Source organism: Salvelinus fontinalis, chromosome 41 (assembly GCF_029448725.1).
Source record: "Salvelinus fontinalis isolate EN_2023a chromosome 41, ASM2944872v1, whole genome shotgun sequence".
Lineage (NCBI taxonomy): Eukaryota > Metazoa > Chordata > Actinopteri > Salmoniformes > Salmonidae > Salvelinus > Salvelinus fontinalis.
Genome location: NC_074705.1, coordinates 23,652,853 through 23,664,962, shown reverse-complemented (window position 1 = coordinate 23,664,962; position 12,110 = coordinate 23,652,853). Strand labels below are relative to the sequence as shown.

The 12,110-nt window shown below is 40.3% G+C and overlaps 1 protein-coding gene across 1 annotated transcript; it reads left to right on the top strand.

Annotated features, from left to right (window-relative positions):
- The first annotated feature begins 714 nt into the window (after positions 1–714).
- LOC129840510 (zinc finger protein 569-like) lies at positions 715–9,684 on the top strand. Its single transcript, XM_055908429.1, has 2 exons — positions 715–1,100; positions 5,745–9,684. Exons 1-2 carry the CDS (start codon positions 908–910, stop codon positions 6,341–6,343), a joined length of 792 nt encoding a protein of 263 aa, XP_055764404.1. The 5' UTR covers positions 715–907; the 3' UTR covers positions 6,344–9,684.
- The last annotated feature ends 2,426 nt before the right edge of the window (positions 9,685–12,110 follow it).

The window sequence follows — 12,110 nt, the reverse complement described above, 5'->3', positions numbered from 1 at the left end:
ACAGCACTTTCAATAGACCAGGGCAGCTCTAGCAGGGCAGAAATTTGTTGGAAAGGTGGAATCCTATGAGCTCTTCAGTAAGGTCATTCTACTGCCAATGTGTGTCTAAGGAGATTGCATGGCTTTGTGCTCGATTTTATACAATTGTCAGCAATGGGTGTGGCTGAAACAGCCAAATCCACTAATTTGAAGGGGTGTCCACATACTCATGTATATATAGTGTATCTAAGATGTCATCAGCGTGTTCACATGGGAGATCTCCTACCAGTGCAAATAATGTGGCAAATACTTTAGTTTGAAAGGAAACTTGAAGTCTTATATAATCACTCACAAAAGGGGTGACATTAAAGCTTAACCTGAAGTGAATCTGAAGTTAAAACAATAAATTCATACTTTGTCATTGTGAATTTCTTGACACATCCAACTTGTGAATACGTTTTATATTATGTTTTCTGGCAATTGATAACAGTACAAATTGTGTAATTTGTGGAGAGGGAAAAGCATTAGTCTATCAGATCTGTAAACTGAATCTAGCTCTGACTCAGGGACCTGCCCTCCAGGACGCTGTTAGCTTCAGGAAGTCCTCACGGCTGTCTACAACAGAGCACACACTGTTCTCCGTATAGACGACATGCTCTATTGCTTGCCTGGAGGGAAAATCCAGCTCAAACTTGACCCAGTTCATTTACGGACTCCGGACGTGGTTTGACGTGCTCCAAGACATCAGGTGGCGCTAATGTAATGCAGTCTTACACCGTCCGCGGTTGATGAATAGAAAACACAACACGTGACATTGTTGTTTGCAAAGGTATCTACTAGGTAGCGTAAACCCGCTAGGCTGAAGCAGAAAGACGTTTCAACATTTATTTGATAAAACAACAGATAGACTTTCATTGCACTCGCCAATATGTCCAAACTACAGTTGCTGAATGTATTCGTCACCGAGCGTTTATCCGCGGCTGCTGTGGAGATATTCGGGGCGGTAGAGAAGACTATAGCAGAGTATCGGGAAGAAATATTCCGTTCAGCAGAGGAGAACGAGCGTCTACGGCGGGAGATGGACATGATTATCAAATCAGAGATACAGTTATACAGAACAGGTCTGTAGCGAGTTAACGTTCGAGTTATAACAATATTTTACTTGTAGAATAATGATACTAGACAATTTTTGTGGCACGTTGTGCAATTCTCACTCTGACCGCAACTCAGGGGAGTAATCATTAGTGCAAAAAGATCAAAATGAGAATTTCTATTAAACAAATTCAGGTAGATCCCTTCCCGTTTCGTTCCGTTTGCTTCCGTCTAAGAAGCGTTTAGCAACAGAATCGGCGTAAGGAATACACCCCTGGTTTGCCAACGTTGCTTCATTGAATCACGTGCTGTAGTGTAGACAGAAAGGGGTGTAACGTTGAATTTAACGGAAACGGAACGAATAGTTGAAAAAGTTTTGATTATGGTGGCCAGAGGGCAGTGACCATATGGGGATGGACGACTTTTTGCGATTTCAGACTGAGGGGATTAACCTGCTCGCGTTGAACCGCTAGCCCGGGCTACTCAAATTGAATGGTCAAATTGAATGGTAATCTGCGCTGCTCGGTAATATTGTCAAAAATGGAGCATGGTGCATCATTTAGGAACATTCAACATCTCTTCTCCATAAAATATAAAGTACCAGTCAAAAGTTTGGAGACACCTACGCATTCAAGGCTTTTTCTTTATTTTTTACTATTTTCTACATTGTAGAATAATAGTGAAGACATCAAAACTATGAAATAATACATATGGAATCATGTAGTAACCAAAAAAGTGTTAAACAAATCAAGATATATTTGACATGATTCAAAGTAGCCTCCCTTTGCCTTTATGACAGCTTTGCACACTCTTGGCATTCTCTCAACCAGCTTCATGAGGTAGTCACCTGAAATGCATTTCAATTAACAGGTGTGCATTGTTAATTTGTGGAATTTACTTCCTTCTTAATGCGTTTGAGACAATCGGATGTGTTGTGACAAGGTAGGGGTGTATACAGAAGATAACCCTATTTGGTAAAAGACCAAGTCCATATTATGGCAAGAACAGCGCAAATAAGCAATGACAAACGACAGTCCATCATTACTTTAAGACATGAAGGTCAGTAAATGTGGAAAATGTCACAACTTTGAAAGTTTCTTAAAGTGCAGTCGAAGGGGTCTCCCGGGTGGTGCAGTGGTCTAAGGTACTGCATCGCAGCTGTGCCACCAGAGACTCTGGGTTCGAGCCCAGACTGTCGCAGCCGTCCGCGACCAGGAGGTTCATGGGGCGACGCACAATTGGCCTAGCGTTGTCCGGGTTAGGGAGGGTTTGGCCGGTAGGGATATCCTTGTCTCATCGCGCACTAGTGACTCCTGTGGAGGGCCGGGAGCAGTGCACGCTGACCAGGTCGCTAGGTGTACGGTGTTACCTCTGACACATTGGTGCGGCTGGCTTCCGGGTTGGATGCGCGCTGTGCATCAGTGACAGTAACTACTGTCTAACCACTAGAAAAAGAGGGTAAAACAATTTTTATTTTTTAAGTGCAGTCGCAAAAACCATCAAGCGTTATGATGAAACTGGCTAGCATGAGGACTGCCACAGGAAAGGAAGACCCAGAGTTACCTCTGCTGCAGAGGATAAGTTCATTACAGCTACCAGCCCAAATAAATGCTTCACAGAGTTCAAGTAACAGACACATATCATCACCAACTGCTCAGAGGAGACTGCGTGAATCAGACCTTCATGATCGAATTGCTGCAAAGAAACCACTACTAAAGATGGATGATCTCTGCATATGTGATTCCCACCGTGAAGCATGGAAGAGGTGTGATGGTGTGGGGTACTTTGCTGGTGACCCTGTCGGTGACTTATTTAGAATTCAAGGCAACCAGCATGGCTACCACAGCGATATGCCATCCCATCTGGTTTGTGCTTCGTGGGACTATCATTGTTTTTTCAACAGGACAATGATGCAACACACCTCCAGGCTGTGTAAGGGCTATTTGAGCAAGAAGGAGAGTGATGGAGTGCTGCATCAGATGCCCTGCCCTGGCCTCCACAATCAACCGACCTCAACCCAGTTGAGATGGTTTGGAATGAGTTGTACCACAGAGTGGAGGAAAAGCAGCCAACAAGTGTTCAGCATATGTGGGAACTCCTTCAAGACTGTTGGAAAAGCATTCCAGGTGAAGCTGGTTGAGAGAATGCCAAGAGTGTGCAAAGCTGTCATCAAGGCAAAGGGTGGCTACTTTGAAGAATCTAAAATATATTTTGATTTGTTGAACACTTTTTTGGTTACTACATGATTCCATATGTGTTATTTCATAGTTTTGATGTCTTCACTATTATTCTACAATGTAGGCTTTATTCATCGGCCAGAACGGGGCACCTGGCTCACGACCGGGAGGCAGCCCGGTTCCAAAACAAATGCAGTCAACGCTAACCCGGTACACCAGGAGCATGCATCGAATCCCCTCATGTTTACACATATGTATCAGGTAATACCGCCTAGCGACCAGGGGTGTGTTCAGTTCGCTTGAAAGTTTGCTATGTTGCGGAAAGGTTTGTCTTGTACGTTCTTTGAACCCACAACCCAACCTTATCCGTTCAATTGAACATAATTTTAAGTTGTTATGTACTGAACGCAACCCAGGCAGATGAACTGCCACAGGCGCTTTAAAACCTAGCACAGACTTCAAACAAAGTTGTTTTTCTACAGATTTTGGAAAAACTCAAATTTGAGCTTCTCATATCATCCCAAATTTACTCCAGTTACTGTGTGTGGGGAGAATCAGTAATATTCAGTCAGATCCTATGGATGTCTCATAGTCACCAATGTGATATCAGCTGAACATACAGTTTATCTTATGCATTGAAGTGTGTATTAAATCAAATCAAACTTTATTTGTCACAAACACCGAATACAACAAGTGTAGACCTTACCGTGAAATGCTTACTTACAAGCCCTTAACCAACAGTGCAGTTTAAGAAGAGTTAAGAACATATTTCCCAAATAAACTAAAGTAAAAGAATAATAAAAAGTAATAAAATAACAATAACGAGGCTATATACAGGGGGTACCGGTACCGAGTCAATGTCCAGGGGTACAGGTTAGTCGAGGTAATTTGTACATGTGTGCAGGGATGAAGTGACTGCGTAAATGGCTACCACTCTGAGTAGACACTGTTTTAGAATTCGTGGGCAGTGCACCATAGGTTTGAGAAAAAGTCAACGCAAAACAGGCCCTATTCAATTCAAACGATCTGTTTACAGGTCCACAGCAATTTGCTATTGTTGTGTTTCATAACCTTTTGTCTGTAAGATTCGGTCAGATCCTATGGCTCTTTCATAGTCACCATTGCGAAAGCAGCTGGATCTGAGGCCTCATTTATAAACCGTGGGTACGTGCAAAATGTACGCCAAAACGTGTGCACCAGTTTCCACATAAAAGTTGGAATTTATAAAAACTGAAGTTGATGTGAAAATGTGCTCACATTCCCGCAAACTTTAGACCATGCACACGCACAGTTTCTAGTGGTTGAAGTATTGCATTGCAAGTAGATTAGTATTTTGTGCAAAAGGGGCTGATGGACGGCTTATTCATAACAAACGGGTTAATATCAAGATGCAATAATTTGCCATTAGTGAGGAGAGAAAGTCTCATTTGTTTATCTTTGCATTTTAAAACAATTAGAAATAGGTATATTTCCTAGGCTATTATTCATTTCATTGCATAATAAATTCCTCTCCTTTTTGCAATGGTTTCATACTCACGAGGTAGCCTATAGGCCTACAACAGTGATACCATTCGTTCCATCTCTAGTTTAATTAGACCCACTTCACAGCAGTCAATAGATAAGCTACAGTATTTGAAGTACTTGCAGTATTTTGCAGTATGCATCTGATCTGGAGCGCAGGTTATTAAGCTGTAGGTTACTTCTATCGTTTACGTCTGAATACTGTCATTTCACATTTCTTCAGTAGACAATATTGGATTTATATACAACTTTTCATAACCATTGTAGAATAAATTCTTCACCTTTTCTGGGCATGCTGGGTTCATATTCCCGAAGTAGCCATAGCCTATATACAACAAATTACCATGCGCATCTCTCATTTAATTGGACCTTTTAGATACGCTACCAATCTTCTTCTAAAGTGGGATTTTAGGGCAGACAGCGTCAGTCATCCAAAATGCACTCAGAACCCTACTGGGGACCTGACAGGACGGAACTGCTCCAGCCAGTACTCTGTGTAGCCCCTCGTCCATGACATCCTTCAATCCCAAGAGGTGTTCAGCTGCAGATATGATATCGATCAATCTTGAGTTCTTATCCACTCCGGCAGTGCAGTTTATAACTATAAATGATAACCAGAATAAATGCCAAACGTCCACCTTTTTCACGACGAGGGTATCTGGACCCTGCACCTGGCGAACAGCACCCACGGGACTAGACTACAGTGTATCCACCATGGCAACCGACCCACTAGCACTTTCTTTCATTCTTTTGGCTGCCTCGGCATAAGAGACACTGGACAGCTCTTATCCTGGAAATCTCGGCCTCCTTCACCCTTACAGGGAATTCAGGGAGCTCATGTTCATGTTTCCCATCAGTGTAGACAAGACAACAAATCATCTTGTTTTTTTTTGCACAGACAGGCCTTCCAAGTAAAAGTACAGATTTTGTATTAAGATACGTCAATATTGATTGAATATATTTTTTTCCCTCCAGGCTTCCAGCTACTCACTCCCTCTGTTCCCCCTGAGCAGCAGAACTGTGAGCAGGAGTGGAGCCCCAGTCTGGGGCAGGAGGACCCAGAACCCACACAGATTAAAGAGGAACAACAGGAGCTCAGACTCAGTCAGGAGGACTCACCTCAGCCCTCACATCTTTACCAAAACCAAACTGTGGATGATGGAGAGAGGAGCACTCTACCTATCATCATAACTGAAGAGATCAAAACAGAACCTGATGTAGAGGGCTACAGAGTACCAGAACCAACCAGTGATCAGCCAATTTCAGTTCATCCAGACTGCTCTGCTACACTGGAAAAACCATATTGGTGTAAACAATGTGGCAAAAGCTTTACACGTAAGGGAAACTTGACCTTGCATTTAAAGATACACACAGGAGAGAAACCTTTTCTGTGCAAACAATGTGGCAAAAGGTTTAACCAGAAGAGCAACTTGACCGTCCACACAAGGACACACACAGGAGAGAATCCCTATCAGTGCAAACAATGTGGTAAAAGGTTTAACCATAAGAGCAACTTGACCAGCCATACAAGGATACATACAGGAGAGAATCCCTATCAATGGAAAGCTACTTAAGACTTCATCAGTGTGTTCACACGGGAGAAATCTTACCAGTGCAAATAATGTGTCAAAAGCTTTGGTTATAAACAGCCATACATCACATATGAGCACTCACATTAAAGGGTATACATTATATTACTGCAGTGAGCACAGCAAAAGCTTCAGCCTGAGGTGAAAGTGAAAACAACAAATGATACTTTGTATCGTGGATTTCTTCTCACATCCAACTTGTAAATTAATGTTATGTTCTGTTTTCTGGCACTTGACGACAAAACAAATTGAGTTGTGAAAATCATCAGTCAGTATTAGATTTCTTAGCTGAAACTAGCTCTCACTTTCAGAGACCTACAGTGCATTCAGAAAGTATTCAGACCCCTTGACTTTTTCCTTTCAGCTTTGCCTCGATCCTGACTAGTCTCCCAGTCCCTGCCGCTGAAAAACATCCCACAGCATGATGCTGCCACCACCATGCTTCACCGTAGGGATGGTGCCAGGTTTCCTCCAGACGTGATGCTTGGCATTCAGGCCAAAGATTTCAATCTTGGTTTCATCAGACCAGAGAATCTTGTTTCTCATGGTCTGAGAGTCTTTTAGGTGCCTTTTGGCAAACTCCAAGTGGGCTGCCATGTGCCTTTCGCTGAGGAGTGGCTTCCGTCTGGCCATTCTACCATAAAAGCCTGATTGGTGGAGTGCTGCAGAGATGGTTGTCCTTCTGGAAGGTTCTCCCATCTCCACAGAGTGACCATCAGGTTCTTGGTCACCTCCCTGACTAAGGCCCTCCTCCCCAGATTTCTCAGTTTGGCCGGGCGGCCAGCACTAGGAAGAGTCTTGGTGGTTCCAAACTTCTTCAATTTAAGAATGCTGGAGGCTACTGTGCTGTTGAGGACCTTCAATGGAGCAGAATTTTTTTGGTACCCTTTCCCAGATCTTTGCATCGACACAATCCTGTCTCAGAGCTCTACGGACAATTCCTTCAACCTCATAGCTTGGTTTTTGCTTTGACATGCACTGTCAACTGCGGAACCTTATATAGACAGGGGTGTGCCTTTCCAAATCAAGTACAATCAATTGAATTGTAGAAGTTGTAGAAACATCAAGGATGATCAATGGAAACAGGATGCACCTGAGATCAATTCCCAGTCTCATAGCAAAGGGTCTGAATACTTATGTAAATACGGTATCTGTTTTTTATTTTTAATACATTTGCAAACATTTTCTAAACTGTTTTCGCTTTGTCATTATGGGGTATTGTGTGTAGATTTAATACATTTTAGAATAAGGCTGCAATGTAACAAAATGTGGAAAAGGTGAAGGAGGACACTGCTGGCTTCAGGAAGCCCTGATTTGAGGAAAAATGTCTCTGTATTTGTGTTTTTGTTTTTAATGCGTTGGTTGTTTTGTGTAAAGAATTTAAAAAATTAAATGAATTGTCTACAAATAAAGATAAAGGAAGCCCTCACTGCTGTGTCAAGCACAGAGCACACATTTGGATTTCTAAACAATAGGAGTTCTTATTCAATTGTTTAACAATGACATACAGGATATTTGGGCCACTATCTTCTATCTGTACTGATGTTAGAATATTGAAGTAGCCTATCACATCTGTGTTGACAGTTAATAATGCAGCTAATCATTTCTTTTAATAAAGTCGTTTTTTAATGGATGTCATAGTGAAACACTATTTTCCTCTGTTGAACATGATTTCTGTGCTGGTTCATACTAGGCAGGTTTAATACATCCTCTATCAGCTCTATTTCCTGCCTCTTACCCCCAACCCTATCCTGGACCGTTTTCATAAAGCGTCTGAGATAAGGGCCGATCTAGGATCAGTTCGCCCCTTCCCATTCATTATAATTGACATAAAGCACCTCAAATGAGTGCTAATCTAGGATCAGATTGCCCCTGTACATTCATTATAATTGACAAGGCATAACTAGATCAGCACTCCCACTCAGACGCTTTGGATCCGATTACGATTTAGGAAATTATGCCTTTTTTACCCACTTCTCAGTAGTTGGTATTCAGACTTATCATATGAACGGGCGTAATGGGCTTTGCAGGCGTGATTATTTTGTGTGCGCTGAACAAATGTAATTCAACCGCTGAAAACCGATGGCCAACAGATGTTCTCATTGAGTTTTAATTCAGCAAGGTTTTCAGGTAATTTATCTTAAGCCGTGATACCTTTAAATACAGTGTACCTTCAATTAGAATTTTGTCGACAGACTAGAATACATTGAGAGAACGAGTTCAGAAACGGTTCAGAAAATAGGGGTAAATGAAAGAAAGCCATCTAAATATTATTTTTTTAAATCCATTTCCCTTTTTTCTGAACCCGTTCTTCGATGTATTCTAGTCTGTCGACAAAATTCTAAATATTGCGCCATGGGTTTGGTTCAAACTGTCACGGCTCAGTCTGTGCCCCAGCTCCAGAACCATTTAATTAGCCTACATCAGTTTTTTTGTTAACACTTTACTTGACACCTAGCATCATAACATGTTATGACACGGTCATATTCATGTCACAAATATGTCATAATAGCTGACATAACTTGTCATAACCTGTCCATAATATCGTCATAACCCTGCCATGACCCATATATTTATACCTGTTGTGACATATTGCGTTATTTTATGGCTGGTTAAGACACCTACATAAGAGTGTCAAAATCGACATTTATTCAAATGTGTTTTTTTGCTGCCAAGAATTGTCCTTTAGTTTGAAAGTTTGCCAAGAGTGCGCAAAGCTGTAATCAAGGCAAAGGGTGGCTATTTGAAGAATCTCAAATATAAAATATATTTTGATTTGTTTAATACTTTTTTGGTTACTACATAATTCCATATGTGTTATTTCACAGTTTTGATGTCTTCACTATTATTCCACGACGTAGAAAATAGTAAAACTAAAGAAAAACCCTTGAATGAGTAGGTGTTCTAAAACATTTGACCGGTAGTGTACACACATTACATTTGAAATAAATAGTCATCAGACATCTCCGGTATACATTATGTAGTTATGTAGAAATCTTACTTTGTGCATCTTGTCTTTGGTGTCATAAACAATCCTTGCTTCCTGCCTGTGCTTGGTAAGGATATGAGAGGGGCCGTTATGACCTCCTCCTTTAGACTAGTTGGCAGAACGCCCAGAATATGTTCTTTAAGTTAAGATACGAGACAGTGCCAGACACATGCCGGAACTAACCCAATGAACTATGCTTATGTAACGTGTCTGTAACCAGTCTATAAGTGAACTAAACGGGACTGCCCCATTAGAGCATCTGACAGACGTTCACTATGGTGCATTAAGTTTGTAAGAACCTCTCCAGTGCGCTGACAATAAACCATGATTAATTTAATATTGACTTCAGGTGTCCCTATGTAAGCATTTCCATGACATAGTGTTTTCAGTAATAACCATTACAGATCATGGACTGAGAGCTCTACTCTCAGTGCATCCCACTTATCTCCATAGACCACACTCTTTTGATTTCCAAGTGCTGTTTTTCAACTGTGTTGTGATGTTTTACATTCATTTTGCATACTATACACAGATTGTGAGCTAAAGATTAAGACCTTTCCTATGAGTGTTATTATGTTGTTGATTGATTGACTATGGCATTCCAAATCACCCAACACTGCTATTTGTAAGATTAATTTTTAATTAATGTTAATTGTTCAGCCATTCCTGAACCTGTGACCAGAAACAAGCTACATTGGGGCAATACCAGAATAAATCAATGGAGGCTTCTCAGAGGAGGAAGGGGAGGACCATCCTCCTCAGGGAATTTCATAAACAAATAAATAAGAAACATTAACAAAGTTATCCTTTCTAGATAAAACTATACTAAATATTATTTATTTGTGTTGTTCCAAATGTCTGAATATAAATTACAGTTAGTGCAGAATGGTGCTTTTGTTGTTGTTGGGGGGACTGAAGGGGGATGGGGGGCTGAAGGGAGGGGGGTTCGCTCAGGGAGTCATACAAGCTAGAACCGCCACTGATGTGCCATGGAATCGGTACATAGACAATCTCTTCGCAGCTATTTTGCGATCTGTATGGCGCAGCTGTCAACATTTTTGTCCTCAAATGAAACTGGTAAATTTGGTCTATTAATGCGGATTTTTTTCACCCAAATTTGGTCTTTAATATAATGCTGACAAACATATTCCCTACTTTCTCCCCCTTCCACTTGCCTCCTCCATTTTTGCGGTAATTCTGCAATCAGTTGATTGTAACTTTGGATAAAGCAAAAATTCCCATCTTTTTTTTATATTTGCATGTGTGACATAACTCCACCATTCCTATTCATAATATCATTAATAAATATAAAACGATTTTATAAAAGTTCCATAAAGAATTATTATTTTTTATCAATCAGTATATTTGAGTTTAACCATAATATTTGTTGTAATATTTGTTCCATCTTTTCTGGAGGATAAAACTGAAATTGTAACCAGCTGTGTATAACTTGTTGAAAACCTCAAGAGATGTAAAGACCCCTGTTTAGGGGACCTGCGTGGTTCTGGTACTGGTTCCGACCAACATTTTCACTTAAAAATCAATCTGTGGACACTAGATCAAAATGGCTTGCATTGAGCGATAGCCCAGGTTCCCACGGATACAGTCATATATTGTCTGAGCCTGTGTGATGTAGGATGTGAACATAGAAACCCCTTGAAGCTGGGATGTCCCTCCTACTATTTCATTTTCACTTCTGACTGTCCATCAACTCCAGGCTGAACCCTACATCACATCCACCGACAAAGCACATGCCTGCAATCATTACACCATAGCCCAACAGTGGTGGCTCATCACTGTAGCACATTCAGAGATCGATTTATAGCCATTAATCTAAAATTATTCATTTATTTTAAACATAAAAATGTTTGTTTGTCATAGACAGACACGATTCATATGAAATGAAACACTAGACACACAAATATGTATTTTACAGTTATAACAAAGGTGAAATCTTATAGTTTGATTATACTATATTTAAAAAGCACACTGTACGTCATTTCAAGCCTTATTCATAAAGTTTTGTTGAATAGGAAATGCATCATGTAAAATATGTCATATTTGTATCATATTTGTACTGTGTACTTGAGCTTCTGACCTTAAATATGTGAGTACACCTCAGAAATAAATAACTATTTTTACCAGAATGGGGAGATTTACTTTCTTGGAGTATGCAGGATGACTATTTATATTCTGTGGCCATCTCGTGATAAATAATTACTTTTGGGGATTATGTAGATTACATTTTCGATTACATTTAGTTGCATTTAACTGAAAGGGCGATACTTTGAACAAAGTTTCATTTTCAATTAATCGAAAATGAGAATTAGTAATCTGTATAAACGCAAAAATGTCATTTTTGAACAAAGGTTGAGCGTTTCTTACTAATCTACTGTAGATCCAGTTTGGGTTAAAGTATAATTTACGTATGATTGAAGCTTTTAGTGAGAGGTGTAACGCTTTAATATTTAAAGGCATAGCCACGGGAAGTAGGAAAATCACAATTTAAAAAATGATTAATATAGAAAATTACTCCTGTATGAGTGGAGAGGAGCAAAATATTGGATAGCAGAGCGGGAAGAAATGCAGAATCTTTTAATAATTTCAGTCGCCCAAACTCATATTCATTATATGGATAGGCACCTTTAATTTGACCTGGCTTAGCAATATTTTTGGCTCATATGATGTAAAAACATGTTATCTGGAGTAGACCTGTGCCATAAATTAGTCAGTAAAAGGGAGATTGGACTAGAGTTAATCAAT

Excerpts from the sequence above, each read along its gene's own strand:
- LOC129840510 (XM_055908429.1), top strand. The coding sequence starts at position 908 with ATGTCCAAACTACAGTTGCTGAATGTATTCGTCACCGAGCGTTTATCC. Across the intron at positions 1,101-5,744 it reads GATACAGTTATACAGAACAG|GCTTCCAGCTACTCACTCCC; the intron begins GTCTGTAGCGAG and ends TTTTCCCTCCAG.